Below are 15,667 nucleotides of genomic sequence, written 5' to 3'. Positions count from 1 at the left end.
GGAGGGCTGGTTGTAGTTCTAACTTCTGCCTTAGTGTAGTTTAACTTTGCTAAAGAGATTCACCAAATCTCCTTGTTTAAAACCAAGACCCCTTACTTCTAAGCATGTCAATAGCTGAGTGTCCTTTCAGCTTGAGTCTAGTTGTATCATTAGCCACAGTGCTACTCATATTCTACTCTACTCTACCACAGTAACTCATTTAGTACCATCTGACCTCGGAGTCTCATCTTCTGGCACTGTCTCTTGTTTCATTATGGACTGTTTCCTCACAGGGCTTTCATGGTAAAAGATCTTCAAAATGAGCTTTACTGTGCCTCCACCTGTGCAGTACTAACAGGCATTAGCTATGCTGCTGCTACTGTTGTGAGAGATCCATTGCTAGTGTCACACACACACCCGCTACTGCTACTGCACAGCAGCTGTTTGGCATGTTTAGTCTGGCTCCAGCAAAAACCTGTCTGACATGGGAGACTCTACCAGCATCAATGCTGCCATCAGCATAGCCTCTTGCCTCACACACAATACCACCACCATGAAAAGGTAGTGCCATTGATGGGATGTCTTATCAAATATACAGTGGTCCCTTCCTTTATGCGGGGATCCGTTATGGACCCCCCCCCCCCCGCATAAGGGAAATTCCGCATATGCTCAAGCCCCATTAAAGCCAATGGGGCTTGTCCTTGCAGCGGCGCAGCAGCATGGGTGCACGCCTCATTACTCTTTCTGGGGCGCAGCGCCACTTCTTCCGGTGTGGCTTCCAGCGTATGCTAGAAGTCGCATAAGGCGCATCCACATATGATGGGGGCACACTGTATATTGACCAGAGTTAATTTGTTATAAAACTGTTTTGCAAATCTTTTTATCAAAAGTACTTCTAGTTTTCAAAGTAATCTGAAAAGTATGTACTGCAGAGAATTTCACATTGGAGGAGGACACAGAACCATTTTAGGGACATCCATCTGTAGTGTAAGACAGAAGAAAAAAATGGAAGCATGTCTGCTGGTATTACTGATTTATCTGTAGCTTTTGCTGTCAGCCATGCAAAGGAAATTGCTATACAGTACAATATGTCCTTTATATCCATCTATTGGATGTGGCTGTCCATGGTCTTATATCTGTTGTTCAATAAAATGCTCACTTTGTTTGAACCTTAAAATAACAAGAATTGTCTCTACCCACCTTCATTCCCTGTACTGGGAGGAAGGCGGAATATAAATAAACAGAATAATAAGAATAACACAGTGGGCCCTTGCTTTATGCAAGGGGATCCATTCAGGACCCCCCCCCCCCCCTGTGTAAAGCAAAATGCACGTATGCTCGAGCCCCATTATATTCAGTGGGGCTTGTGCTTGCCCTGTGGCCGCACACACACCATTCGCGAGCCCCATTGAATATAATGGGGCTCATGCTCACCGCATGGCTGTGTGCACGTGCTGCATATTCTCCCCTTTCCCAGGTGGCTTCAGCGTAAACTGAAAGCTGCTTATAACAAGCCCGTGTATGGCGCAGGCTCACTATAATACCCATATAAACCTCCATGATCCCTGAGATTTTATCCATATTATTTTCCCTTCTATCTGCAGGGGAATGTAGACACAAAAGACAGAGCTTTTCTGTAGTGGCACCATATTAAAGTGTTGGACAAAAAGAAGTTTAGTCTGGCCCTACCTCTGGTTCTCTGAATTTGGAGACCATTGTATATGTGACTTTTCCCAGTAGGCTTTTAGACAGCATTTAATTTCTTCCTCTTGCTGTCTTCTACAAATTTAACCTTCATAACTGACATTTTTGATGCACTGGTTATATTGATTATATTTTAGTTATTGTTTTAAATTTATTTTATTTTTTGTTAGTTGCCTTGACTAATTTTTTTGTTTTTTTAAAAAACAAGATAGGGGCATAGATTCACAGAATCATAGGAACTTATCACATGGGAAGGAAGCGCCCAAATCCTGTGGATAAATGGGATTTAAATCTGGGGAAATCTTGCAAAAATGGGATTGTTTTCAGATGATGTCAGGATAATTAAGCATTAACCAAACATTAACTTGTGCAGAAGGTGGATAAAATTGGGCGCTTTTTACTTTTGGGATACAAATAAATATAATAATAATAATATTAATAATCATCATCTTGTACATGTCTTATATTTATCTCCGTTGGGATTATTTTTTTTAACATGTTAAGATCAACTTGAGTCCTGATATTTCTTTTGAGGTATTAGCAACCCCTCCCTTTTTAGTGTGATCTGCAGATTTGCTGTTCGTGCCCTTTGTAGGTTTGTTACTTTGTGAGGTTGCATTCCACCTTAAAGAACAATTTTAGATAAAAGATCATTAACTGTGCTTCTCTAGGGTTTTAGAATGTATTGCATTACTGTTGCTTATCCTGACAGAACAAAACATGGAATAAACTATTGTCCCATTTTTATTAATGACTTTTAATGCGTTGCAATAATTTTCTATAGAATTGTAAACAGGTTTGATTTCTGTTATGTTTACTGACTGATGATATATTGCTCTCTCCAACTGGATTATATTTTATGTTTTATTGAAGTAATTGTAGCAATTGTTTTGGTAGTATTTTGTTTTTAATAACTCCCCTACTTGTTACATTTAATTTTGTTCTTTTCATAAATGTGGTTTCCTGAGAAGATAGTTTTTTTTAAAAAATGCAACTCAAAGTTATCTCAACATTTGGCGTGATTGTGTGAAACTGTTAATATCTCTGCAATGCATGGGCTGTAACTGAAGGGTCACTGTGACCAGTTCTGCTAGAAATGTTGACAATACCTTTTGGACATAACAGAAGTTATAATGGGTTTTTCATCCTTATCATTTTTTTCAAATACTGGTAATTATATCTGAATAGCAATATAAGACACATTCTGGAAATAGAAATCAAACAAAATACTTTGAATACCAATAAAATGTAGCTTGAACATTATGTAACAGGTAATTCAGGTACATAATCTCTGAACCTTGAGATGTTTTGAATTTCAGTTTCCAGAAGCCCCAACCAACATGGGCAATGGGAAGAGGTTATGAGAACTGTAGTCCAAAACAAATGAAGTCACTGTTCCAGTCATACTAAACTTTTGCTAATCCAAGTGTTATAAAATTATGGGGCTACTCAAATGTGCATAGAGACCCAATGCATTTTTAAGAAAGAGAGAGAGAAAGAAGAGAAGCAATGTTAGAAAGACAAGAATCTAAAGCAGAGGAGACGTGGAATGTGAGATGAGATGTCTAGTCTTTCCTCTGGTTGTAGCATCACTGTTCTGAGGTCTCCTTCCCCAAAGCAGGTTTCTCCAAACACTGCAGCAGGAAAGGAAAGTTAGTGTGGGCTTTTTGAAGTTGGAATCCTGCTAACTAATTTGTAATTGGCCAAGGGTTGGCAGTGCCGACTCCAAACTCCTCCCAGGGTTATTAGAAATTATGTACTTAAAGTTTCCCTGCACCTGGCTTAACTTCAAGATGGCATAAAGGCTGAGTCCTTGAGCTGGGGAAAGATTGGATCTGGGATGACTTGGCTGCTCCTTGACTCTGTACCTTTGTCACTCCCTTTTTTGGCTTTTCTGCTGACTGAGAAGTGTTGCTAGTTTTGAAATCAGTTGTAGAAGATGCTCCCATAAAGACAGTTCAGCAGGCAGAAAGCCAGTTCAGACTGCACAGGAGGCTTGTGCTTGTTCGTAACCACATACAGTTGGCACATCTTTGAATTACTGTATATACTCATGTATAAGTCTAGAAATTTTAGTCAAAAATAGACCCCAAAAAACATGAATCAACTTCTCCACAGGTCAATGTAAGTAGTATACTTTAATTCTTATTTAAAAAGGAAGCATTCCCTGGTGAAAGGCAAGAGCATAATCTGACCTGGGAGCACTGACCCCTCTCTATTATCTCATCTATCCAGCCTTTAGTATAAGTGCAAACAGTTATGTCTACTCAAATTTTGTAAGTTCTTTTGCTTTGTTTTTCTTTGCTTCATCTTTTAGATCGTTTGTTACATGTCCATAAGTTTCACGTTCGACTTATCCATGGGTCATATCAAAACCCATAATTTTGCCCCCAAAACCTGACCTCGACTTATATATGAGGTTATAGTCAAGTATATATGGTAGGATTCTGCTGTCAAGAATACATTAATATTCACCTCCTTGTGGTAGAAGATGCTGCTTCAATGATATACCTGGAATTATCTTCACCTGGTGTGCTTCGCCAAGGCATGAGATTTTAGATAAATTCCATGACCATAATTTGAGGATCAGATTCCTTTGTTAGTCTGAGGAATTCATGCATTTAATAAGGCAGATGCAAAACTGAAATGGCAATTTGAGTCAGCTTAGTGTAACAAAATTCTGCAGCTCTCAACAAAAGCTCATGCTGGTATAAACCACACAAGCTGTTGGGTGCTTGTTGACTTTCAGCTGTTGATTTATTTGTTGTTGTTATTGTTAAAAATAACAGATATCAATTTTCCACCCAGAAAGTATGCACTCATAATTACACACAGTACTACAGTACAATATGATTGTTCTTTTGAAATGTCATGCTCCCAGGCATTTTCCAAGGACTGTGGCCATTTTTTCTCATTATGTTTTGTCTAGGCATTTTGGAACTTTTTGTAATAGTTGTTCTTCATCTCTGCAACAATTAAATTACTTCACCAACAAGCAGGCTTTTGAGGTGTACAATTTGAGGTGCTTCACTATAACCACTGCAGGGAGTAAGGTCCTTTGGCAGTCATTGTGTGCTAACCAAATATGAGAGATTATTTCCTGGGGTGGAAGGGTGTCTGTGCAATTTATTTTCTTCATCAGTTGAAGTGATCATTTGGCAACACAGGCCCACTGTACTTGTAAAAAGAAAATATTTTTGGAAAACTATCCAGGGTGACCAGATGTCCTCCTTTTCCAGGACACCTCTTACATTTCTGTCCAGGTGGAATTGGAAAATATCTTCAATTTTGAGCATGACTACAAACATGAATTTATATTTTTATGAGTCAGTGGTAATGTCCTACATTTTTCTTGAATGTCCTACATTTTGTGGTGACATGTCATCCTTGGCAGTTATGACATCTGGTCACCCTGCATTTGCCCTCTTTAACTGCATATCAACTTTTCATTTCCAACATTACCGTTTTGTTTTTGTGTTTTTCCATCATTTAGATTACAAAATTTGTCTGTGTACATACCTAGTTCTAATATTCTCAAAATGTTAGATGAGGACAACCATCCAACATTTAAAATTTGCATATAGTATATAGTCATCCGCACAGTAATGATTTCAAATGACAGGAAAATAGCCATGCTAAATCAGTGCAGTGGTTATGATCAAATGACATTTGTTAGCAGTCTGTATGCAGTGATTGTGAAATTTTGTGTTTAGGACTTAATGAATGACTATCTCATGTTATTGCTGATTTGTCCTTTCACTGCATGCAGTTTGTATATTCATCTCTATCACCTTTGAACACAGCTTCTGCCCTCTTAAAATGTGTGTATCATTTAAACAGCATACGGTACTTTCAAAGTGACCCGAAGCAGCTTTATTTTGGCCTGTCTGTTCAGGCCCATAGTCGCCATTTTTAAAAAGACACATTTTTCCCATTTCTCCCAAGTAAGTAAAAACAGACTGTGGAATAAAGTACACTCTCCTCTCACATTGTTATCTCAATATCGATAGTAGAGGAAGAAGCACAACTTGAACCAGAACTTGAACCACATAATACTCTCCTCCCTCATTTAGTGAGGCCACAAGCTATAACTGTAAAAGTAACTTAAAATGTTATACCACAGTATCTTATTTATTGGGGAAAGGATCTAATTACAAGTAGCTAACTGTAATTAATTATCTCAAGCTCTGTAATTATTAACAATGATGAGAGTAATAATAATAATTTCTCATTTCAGTTTTAACAAGTGAAATAGAGACAATTGAACTCAAGTTCCAGAAATCAGTGGATGAAATGAGCAATTACAAAGCACTATTCATGTAAGATGCCTTAATTTATTCACATCTTTCTGCCTGATTTCCTTTCAATTATGTGCTAAAATGTAAGATGCAATGAATACTTTAATGTTAATGTTAGTCTACAAAGAAGATTGAGAAAGTAGCATCGAATTTTATGTTAAAATTTGTAAAACATAGCAAGTATTTTATAATGTTTTGGTGATTATTAGTTGTGCTGCATCTAACTTAGGGGGCTCTTCAGACTGGCTGTTTGGGCTGGCATGAGGCCGGAGTCAGGGCGTAGAATTTCCATGCTGCATGCCCCAGTTCCGTTCCCAGGGTGGCAGGACACCGCACACCACACCACACGGTGTCACAGCGCTCCTCTGTCACTGTGTACGAATGACGCAGTGCTGAAGGAGTGCCGGCAAGCTATCTCACCCTTTGCAGGGCGCAAAAAGGAGCTGCTTTTTGCACCCTGAAAAGACCAGATCGGGGTGTGGCATGTGGTTGCTGTGGCCCCAATCTGGCTGAAACAAGGGCGGCTGCATGCTGTCACTTAGGTTGCATCTCTGTCATGTTGCATTCAGAAATTATGGAAGAAATCTTTTTCAACAAGTGGATATATTACAGAAATATTACAGTACTCTTTTAAGAGCCCCACTGAATCAAACCAAATATCTACCTAGGCCAGCCAGAACATGGAAGTAACTAGTTACTTACTATTATTTCCATTTTGCCATAATTAAAGCATGATCTAGTTATATTATCTCTGTCATGTAACAAAAGATGATTTCAAACCTTTTGCAGTGTAAATATAATTCTTTCAGTCACACATGTACAGATGCTGTATGGCCTCACTACTTATGTGTGTATTGTACTGTAGGCCAGCAGGTAGTAGCAGTGGTGGATTTTTTAAAAGTAATTTAAAAACATCTATCATAGTTACCTTTGAATAATGGGAATAAAATGTGATTTTTTTTCTTTAAAAATTGCCGCTATAATGGCAACAAATGCAGGTGGACACACACACTGGATTTAAACTAATTCCTAAAGGAAAAAAAACAAAAACGTGCAAGCTCTGAGTCTAATATCCTTCCTCCCACAGTAGCCAGGCATGTGCCTCCTGAAAGTCCTCGTGCTTGAAAGCAAAAGTCATTTCTAATTGGTGCTTCTTAATAGCTGGTATTCATTCCCTCTGAGCATGGAGATTCCATATATCATCTTGGCCAAGAACCATTGATAATCCTATCTAAACCAGCTAATTTCCAAGAAAATATGTTACATGGGTTTGGTGCTTTTCTTTGCGACAACTTTCATAAGAATAGCCATTTTACTCTGTTGTAGCAAAAACAACCAAAAATCATGTAACACCCTAACATTAAGCAGATTAATTGTGGCAGGAAACTTTATGGTCTAGAGCATACTTCTTTTGATAGAACCTTCTGCCCCTGAGTAAGTGGATTCTGATTAGAGGTTAGAAGAAGAGGTGCAGGGTATACTGAGATATCTTATTATGATCATCACATTTCCAATTGTTTAACAGTAATACCAGCAAAATATGCAGTAGTGGACTTGTCTGAAAGGACAATGATCTCAGCTGAGTATTGAAAACAAATTACTAGGTTCAAAATATGTTCATAGGAAACCTATTCTTTTATTCTGTATCCAGCTTTAGCAGGTTGACCTTGGTATTCTAGTAAAAGAAAAAATAATAATGGTGTACTCCTTCAGACCTGAATCTAATTGTTTATGCCAATTAGAGTAGACTGATTAAACCGGTGAAAACCTGGTAAGAAACACTTTCATCACTTCCATTGATTCTACTGTAGGAGAGACTATCAATTGGATTTAGGCAATACTGTCTACTTAAAAATAAGCTGCAGTAAATTGGTGAGATGGCATACTCTTGTGAGGCAAGAGGTTATGCTGACAGTCATGCTGCTGTTAGTAGGATCTCCCAGGTCAAGCAAACTTTTGCTATTGCGGCACATTAAATTTGCCAAACAGCTACTGGGTAGCAGCAGTAGTGAAAGGTGACACTGGCGTAGAATCTTTCAAAAGCTTACAGCTAACACACTAGTATTGTGCAGAAAAACGCTCGATAAATCTCATTTGAGTGTCTTTTTCCACGAAAACCCTGTGATAAGAAAATCCAAAATTAAACAAGAAATAGTGCCAGAATACAAGACTTCCAAGTTGGACGGCACTCAGCAAATTACTGGGGTAGAGCACATGACAATTACAATAGCCCAGTACCTATTTTGTTTAAGTTTTCCCCCTGAAATAGAGCTGTGTTCTTTTGTGCATCAGTAGTGACCTTGGCAAGTACTCCAGATTGCACATCAAGATGGATAAGGAACCAGTTAGAAATCACCCAGTTTATGAGTTCAAATCTGCAGGGCCAGATGAACTGCATCCCAGAATATTGAAGAATTAGCTGACATACTAGCAGAATCACCTGTCATCATTTTTGAGAAATCTTAGAGAACAGGTGAGGTGTTAAGAGTAATGGAAACAAGCAAACATTGTCCCTCTCTTTAAAACAAAGAAAGAAAGAAAGAAAGAAAGAAAGAAAGAAAGAAAGGGGAAAGAAAAAAAGATTCAGGAAACTACAAGCCAGTCAGCCTGAGCTCAATACTAGGAAAAATATTAGAATGGATTATACAGGAGTCTGTCTACAAGCATCTTTATGGAAATGCAGTGATTAGTAGGAACTTATCAAGAACAAATCCTGCCAAATGGCCCTTATGTTTTTTTTAATTGGATCACTAGTTGGTGGAAATGCTGTGGATGCAGTTTATCTCTATTTCAGCAAAACATTTGATTTGACCCCCCCCCCCCCCACACACACCATCTTCGAATCTCATCGATTCGAAGAAGAACCAAAGCCACATTAAAACAGTGTCCTCCAGTTCCATTCCAGCAAGGCAACCCAGAAGGATATCATCGCTAACATAAATGAAAGCCACAAGAACAAGCTTCCCCTGTCAGTCTCCTGGCATAAGTAATTCTGTGAGCTTCATGATGGACATTTGAAGCTGGATCTTCATTGTTATATACTAATACTCTAACTATATCATACTGTATGTCATTCTGTGCAAGACACAAAGTAGCATTCTGGAGATGGAAAAGAGCAAATTGATAAAGGATACCTCCAAAACACTTTACACAAAAGAAAAAAAAAGATAAAGTGACAGCAGAAACACAGTGAATACACAGTGGCATGGCAAGTTCGAGGGCAAAGGCTGCATCATGTTTCAACTTTTGAGTACAACGCTTCTGGCACTTACTGATAAGGAACAGCTGCACATGGCCCTTCTCTCCTCCAAAATTTAATATTCAACAATGGGGGGAAAAATCAACCAGTTGTCCAGAGTAAACATGAGAGCCATAGTGAAAACAGGAAATCCTAAAGAATCATAACAGAAGGGTCAGAGAAGCTCAAATGATAAGTGAAAAACACCTGTATCAACCTGTAAATGTCAAATAGGAGACACAGAAAAAGTTACCACAGAGCAGTAGTCACAGAAAAGGCTACTATAGTGGAGAAAGCACTGGAAACCACAAGTGCAAAATGCTCATAATCTGCAGGAATAAAAGAAACCTATCTTTACCTAGAGGTTTAAGAGGTGTGACAAGGGACAGGCAGTGGAAAAAACAGCACCAGTCTTGATGAAATTGGCTTTAAGGGGCTTTCTGCAAATAGAAGACTACTTGGGTCCATCTTAAAAATAATCCTAAGGACTTGGACCAAATGACCCATCTATGTCTTAGTATCTAGTCTAGTGACTGATAGGTATAAGGTGCTGGGTTGTTTTCAGCTTATTGCACTCATATATTAATTCACCACTTCACTGCAACCACTGGAAGCCAAGGTCAGGAAACATCCCAGAGTAGGGCTCAAAAGATTGTTTGAACAATGGTAAAAAGGTGGAGAAATCTTTAGTGTTGGGAAACACTGACAAGGACAATCCTTGCATCGCCACAGTTTGGGACTTACTTTGCATGAAAAATGCATGGGGGGTGTGTGCATGTTCATGTATGCATGCAGAAAACAACTTTCTTCCACATCTCAAGTATGAATTGACCTTGTGTGTTCAATTGAGGATAGGTTTAGGGGACAAAATTATGGATTTTGAGATGACCTGTGGATAAGTCGAATGTGTTAGTGCCACTGCTGATGCTGTGTCTCCGCTACTCTCCTCACCTCTCAGCGTTTCTTTGAGGGGAAGTGCTGTCCTTCAGAATCCAGGAGTTTTATCTCATTCCTCTGCTGCTTTGTACATCATTCCCTCTGCACATTGGGCAACCTTTGCAAACGAAGCCTGCCTAGAGTCTCATTTTTTCAGTAGCTTTTTGGCAGGAGTGCCTCAAACTCCAGCTATGGTACCCAGAGGCTCCTTTCCTTTCCCCCTCCCTTTCCCTTAGTGTGGGTTCTTCAGCTCCAGGAGCCACATTAACATTTTCCTCTGCAAATAAAATAAAATAAAAATGGAGCAGATAAACAGACTCTGCACCCCCCCCCCCTTTTCCTGAGACATCCTCTTGTTCATGCCCAGATCAACAAAATCAGCCAGGCTCGCTCACCTGAGTCTAATACTTTCCCCTTCCCTCTCAGTTTCACTCAGTGGGGAAAGCCCACCAGAAAATGGTGCCAAAGAGTCACCACATAAAAACAGGTATATAGGATAGTCTTCAAAAGAGTGTATAATTTTCAGTGACTATCTCACAGTATATTTATTTGTTCTTGCCTAAGAAAGAAATGTACTACATCTCAGGGAGCAAAGTAATAGTACAAGAGAGAGGGGCATTACCTTTCACTATAAACTCATGAGCTTTGTGCATGGATACTGGCTTCATAGGCAGCTGCCTGCCTGCTACTGTGTATGATCATTGATCAATCTAGTTCAGCCTGATTGACACTGTCAGGGGCAGTCCACAGATTCAGGTAAGGGGCTTTCCAGGCATTCCTGGAGATGCTAGGGATTGAAACTGGGACCTTCTAAATATAGTGCAATTGCTTTACAACTGAGCTACAGTTTTAGCACTCGTTAGAGCCCAGCTAATATTTGAACATTAATAAGATTCTTTGTTGGGCTTTGTAACAAATTCAAGAGTGAGATTACACACACATACACACAATATTCATAAGTAGTGAATTTATACAGTCATCACAAATGACAGAAACCACTATTTTTCATAGTGTGCAAGTATGTTTGTGTTTTCTTTATGGCATTTATATTGCATTTAGTCACATTTTTTTAAAAATTACCATAACTACAAATACATGGTTGCTAAGCATTCTAAATATATTAATTGTAATGTAAATGAAAAACACGGTGAAGTACATGTACCTAAATGTACAGTAATGAGTTTCTAAATGTAATTTTTAGATGTTAATATATTCTATGTCTAATTTTGCAAAATAATGTATGGTGTCTCAGTTTAAATCTAAATGAAAAGATGAGCTACAGTTATTAATAGTCAAGTAATGTTATAATAATGAGAAATTTCTTTGAGTTTCCAGGTCTAGCATCATCTGAATTGTTACAGTGGTCATCTGTTTTCATTCTGGCCTTACTGAAAAACCAGCACTACCAATCCAATATTTTGTGGTTGCTAGTGCTACAGTAAATGATTGCATGCTGTGTTTAAACTAAAGTGAGAATATATGTTGCCTCAGTTTAACGTAGGCAGCAGATCATTCACCTGTATCATGTACTTGCCAATACCTGAAAATCTCAAAGGAGAGTGAAGTGCTTCAATTTGAAGTTCCCATTTTCTCTACTATTTTTTCTTTAAGATAAGAAAAATACAGATAGATTCGTATATTGTTAAATATGAGCTCAATTTACAGTCTTCTGTATTTTAAAACACTGAAATTGAACAGAAGATTGAAATACTCTTTTGGCATGGCCCTGATTCTTTTACTTCATTTTTCTAAATTCATATTCTACTAATATCTTCTGATTTCCATCTGGAAGACAAATCAACAGAGCCCTTTCCATGCTTACTGCTATGTTCTCAGAGTCTCCTTTCCTCCTACATCAGGATATAATGATAGTGTAATATGTGGCCTATTGTAACTTTTACATGCTCCCACCCCAGAATACTTTTTAGGCTGAGACCTGGGCATATTTTATCCTCTTCTCCCCTTTTCCTTATTGATTCTTCCCTACCAGAAGGCTCTATCCACCTGGTAAAGAGAACCCCATGTTCCAATGAATTTAGCATTGTCTGGCTCAAACACTAAGTGCTTCTCAAAATTTGGGGGAGAGTGCAAGTTGTCAGTGACTCGTGATGTGAGCTAGAATGTGAAAAGGGGGAGAAGGCCATGTGGTCTTACTAGTGGGTATCTTGTGGCTTTAGTGGCTGTCTGTGTGGTTTAGTCACAAGTATGCAAGTGGATGGATTCTGTAACTGATGAACAGTGCCCAGTACAAATGCCTAACATTATGAACCCCAAACTATATTGTGCACTATAGCTAGTAGCCATGTGTCCTCCATCGTGTTGACTTGGCTTGCCTATGGTTCCTTTGACAATGGCTTGAAGCAGATGGGTGGGAAACAATAGCTATACATAAAACAATAGCTATACAGTAGCTATCTCAGTCTGATAAGGAATAGCAGGATGCTAGACTATAAAAACAAGACACTTTAAGTGACAGTAAAGCCATAAATGTGAAGAGTTTGTTTGTTTGTTTGTTTAATGCTATTTTAAATCACCTGCTAGTCAATGTGAAGCATGCAGTCTGTTAAATAAATACAAAATACCTTAAAATACAGCAATACGGTAAGACTGTACTTAAGAAGCAGAGTATAAAATGAAGGTAAAATTAGCAGTTTCTAAAAGAACATTAAAATACTATATAGTAGTAGGATAAAATGTAACATTAAGACATTAAGACCCATTATTGGCAGAATAATCTAAGTATGAAGCAGGCGTCCCGGCAGAAAGCATTTTATAGATGGAATGTCATCACTAAAAAGGCCCTTTTTCTTGTAGCCACCCCTTTGTTTCTTTTGGTGGGGCCACCTAGACAGGTGACCTTAGGTAGCAGGTACTTAAATCTGGATGCAGTGCCAGAGTGCTATGATGCCTCCCGCCACACCCTCACTACCTCCATGCTGGCCTTTGATGCTGGTCTGTACAGCCTGTCTGGCTAATGCTTTTAATGCAGTCTCTACTTGTGCAAGGTTGTAACTGTTTGACTTGTTTTCCTTTGATATATAATTTAATATATTTTAGACAGTAACATATTTTTACTGTTTGAAATTTTAAATTGTTTGAGTTGAGAGTTTCGGATATAAGCAGGAGATGGATGGATGGATGGATTGACTGCATCAGTGCAAGATTCAAGGTTGCAAGGTTATTTCTGTCCTGGTTAGGATTGTAGTTGGTATATCAGCCTTACGACAGGGTTTTCCTGACAGCATGCTGCCCGCACTTTGCGAGCAGCAAGCTGTCAATTGAAGACACATGCTCATTCTCAAGCCAGACCAAGTGTAATTCCTGGGAAAATACTATAATCTACCAGAGTATAGACTCACCGCTTCTAAATATCAAAGACAGCTTCTCCACTATAGTTATATACTTGCTTTACTTGTAAAACTTAGGCGCGTTACAAACGGCCATAAGGGACGTCTTCAGGACGTCCTAGGTTTAAAAAGGGGCGTCATTTCTTGATGCCCCCAAGCCTAATACATCCTGAGGACATACAAGATGGCGGCGCCCCATCTACATGGGGGCCACCATGATGGCGTCACAAACGCGCTGCCATCGCGCCGCGCGAGGGCGCTTAATGCCCTTTCGTCCACGCAGGAAGGAGCTCCAAAACGGAGCTCCTTCCTGGTCTTGCGTCACTGGGCGCAGCCTTTAGATGGCTGCGCCCAGCGACGCAAGGGAGAAAGGGGCCAAGTGGCCCCTTTCTCCTCCTCCCTGCCACCGCGGGGTGTCCTTGGGGCTTGAAGCCCCAAGGACACCCCTTTCCAGGTCTCGGGGAAGGGGCCTTTTGCCACTTCCCCGCGGCCTGGAAAGCGGTGGATCGGGGCCTCAGCGGCTGCCGCTCTGACCACTGAGGCCCCGATCCAGCGGGGAAAGGGGCAGGTGCAGGCTGCCGCTTTTCGGCGGTCTGTAACCTGCCTTAGTAATATAAAGCAAAATTAAAAACAGGATTTAAAAGACAAAAATTCTATCATATTAAAACAACAGCACGCAGAATTACAAACATACAGTAACATGTTTTCAAACTATAATTTCCTTACCTGATCTAATAGCATAGGCCCTGTGGAGTTTTCTGGTTAGAAAAAAAATCTGGCTTTGTCTCTTTTTACCCAGCCTTTACATAGGATTTTGTAATTTCAAAACCCTATCCCCTCTAAAACCTTTAAAGCTGAGTGCCATAGAATCATAGAATCATAGATTTGGAAGAGACCACAAGGGCCATCCAGTCCAATCCCCTGCCATGCAGGAACTCCCAATCAAAACATCCCCAACAGATGGCCATCAAGCCTCTGCTTAAAGACCTCCAAGGAAGGAGACTCCACTACACTCCGAGGGAGTGTGTTCCACTGTCAAACAGCCCTTACTTTCAGGAAGTTCTCCTAATGTTTAAGTGGAATCTCTTTTCCTGTAGCTTGCATCCATTGTCCCTCATTGCTTGATAGTCTCTGAAATTACACTATTAATTATGTTTTTTTTATCATGCAAGGTGAGTTTGGGTATGTATCATCTAATTTTTTTTAACCCTAGTCAATGGGACCTTGGCTTTTTTCCTTGTCTGTTCTTAGCTGGTCCTATGTGTTGATTTTGTTGACTAATGGTTTTGCTAGTCCTGCTTTCTTATTTCTTTGTGGTGCCTATATGTTTTGATTTTGTCTGTAACTTCCTTCTGCATTTATGTCTCTGTCAGGGTCACCAATCTTTCTGGGTTTGTTCTGAAACCAGTATGGTTGACAGAACTGTATTTCATCATGGCACCATTTGCCAGCTTCCTGTTCTAACATCTGACTTGGAGTCAGGCTTAAGTTTTGCTATTGCAGCTTTTATTTGTTCCAGAATGGCTATTAAACCATCTGTGATATGTCTTTAATGTTATTGCTACCCATACCTGTGTCATCTTAATTGTAAAACAAAAAGTATTTTCAGAAGTGAAAATGCACATTGATTAGAAAGAGGTGACCTGCAAATTTTTCTTTGCTCCTCCCATCAATGACAATATGGGAAAATGTGACGTGCCTAAACTAAGTCAAGGCACTTGGAGCAGCAAAGCGATCTATGCCTCCAGTGATACTGTTTAATCTAAGTGCAGTCCCAAACTGTAAATCTGATCCTTTAACCCACTCCAGAAAAAAGTGAAGAACACATGACTTAACAAGACTGATAACTCACCCCCAGCAGCTATCTTTGCCTTGTCTGGGTGGAGGACTAGTTTACTGGCACTCATCCAGTCTATTGCCCTGTCTAGCACTAGCATCAACTGTCTCACTTATCTTAGATAAAAAAAAGTTCAGCAGAATGTTATTCACATACTGTTGTCACTTCAACCCACATCCCCAGATAACCCAGTGGTTTTATGTAGATGTAAAAACAGCAGTGAGGAATAGAATAAAACCCTTAGGAACTGCACAGCAAGCGCACAGCCATTTCATCAATTGCATTCCAGTCCAGTTCTTGCATCTGGTGAAGTGGGCTATCTCTGTAA

At 39.5% G+C, this 15,667-nt stretch overlaps 1 protein-coding gene and 1 long non-coding RNA gene across 23 annotated transcripts in view; one reads left to right on the top strand and one right to left on the bottom strand.

Moving 5' to 3' along the window:
- The window catches only part of LOC149318086 (uncharacterized), a 141,147-nt gene that overhangs the window by 47,742 nt on the left and 77,738 nt on the right, over nt 1–15,667 (bottom strand). For 7 of the 18 annotated variants that reach the window (XR_016279976.1, XR_016279983.1, XR_016279986.1 and 4 more), the window contains one exon: nt 9,254–9,372. The exons of 10 other annotated variants lie outside the window; for them this stretch is intronic. This is a non-coding gene — a long non-coding RNA (uncharacterized LOC149318086). Of the gene's footprint in view, nt 1–8,029; nt 8,101–9,253; nt 9,373–15,667 lie in introns of all 18 variants that reach the window. One more of the 18 variants, XR_016279977.1, reaches the window with a different exon arrangement.
- Nucleotides 1–15,667, top strand: part of LEKR1 (leucine, glutamate and lysine rich 1) — a 98,815-nt gene that overhangs the window by 40,179 nt on the left and 42,969 nt on the right. For all 5 annotated transcript variants that reach the window (XM_089508981.1, XM_089508982.1, XM_089508978.1 and 2 more), the window contains exon 7: nt 5,921–6,002. In XM_089508981.1, coding sequence (XP_089365107.1) covers nt 5,921–6,002 — 82 coding nt within the window. The remainder of the gene's footprint in view (nt 1–5,920; nt 6,003–15,667) is intronic.

This window comes from Sceloporus occidentalis, unplaced genomic scaffold (assembly GCF_023333645.1).
Source record: "Sceloporus occidentalis isolate IW3139 unplaced genomic scaffold, rSceOcc1.0.p SCAF_2, whole genome shotgun sequence".
NCBI lineage: Eukaryota > Metazoa > Chordata > Lepidosauria > Squamata > Phrynosomatidae > Sceloporus > Sceloporus occidentalis.
The sequence above is the reverse complement of the archived record's forward strand: the minus strand, read 5'-3'. Positions and strand labels throughout refer to the sequence as shown.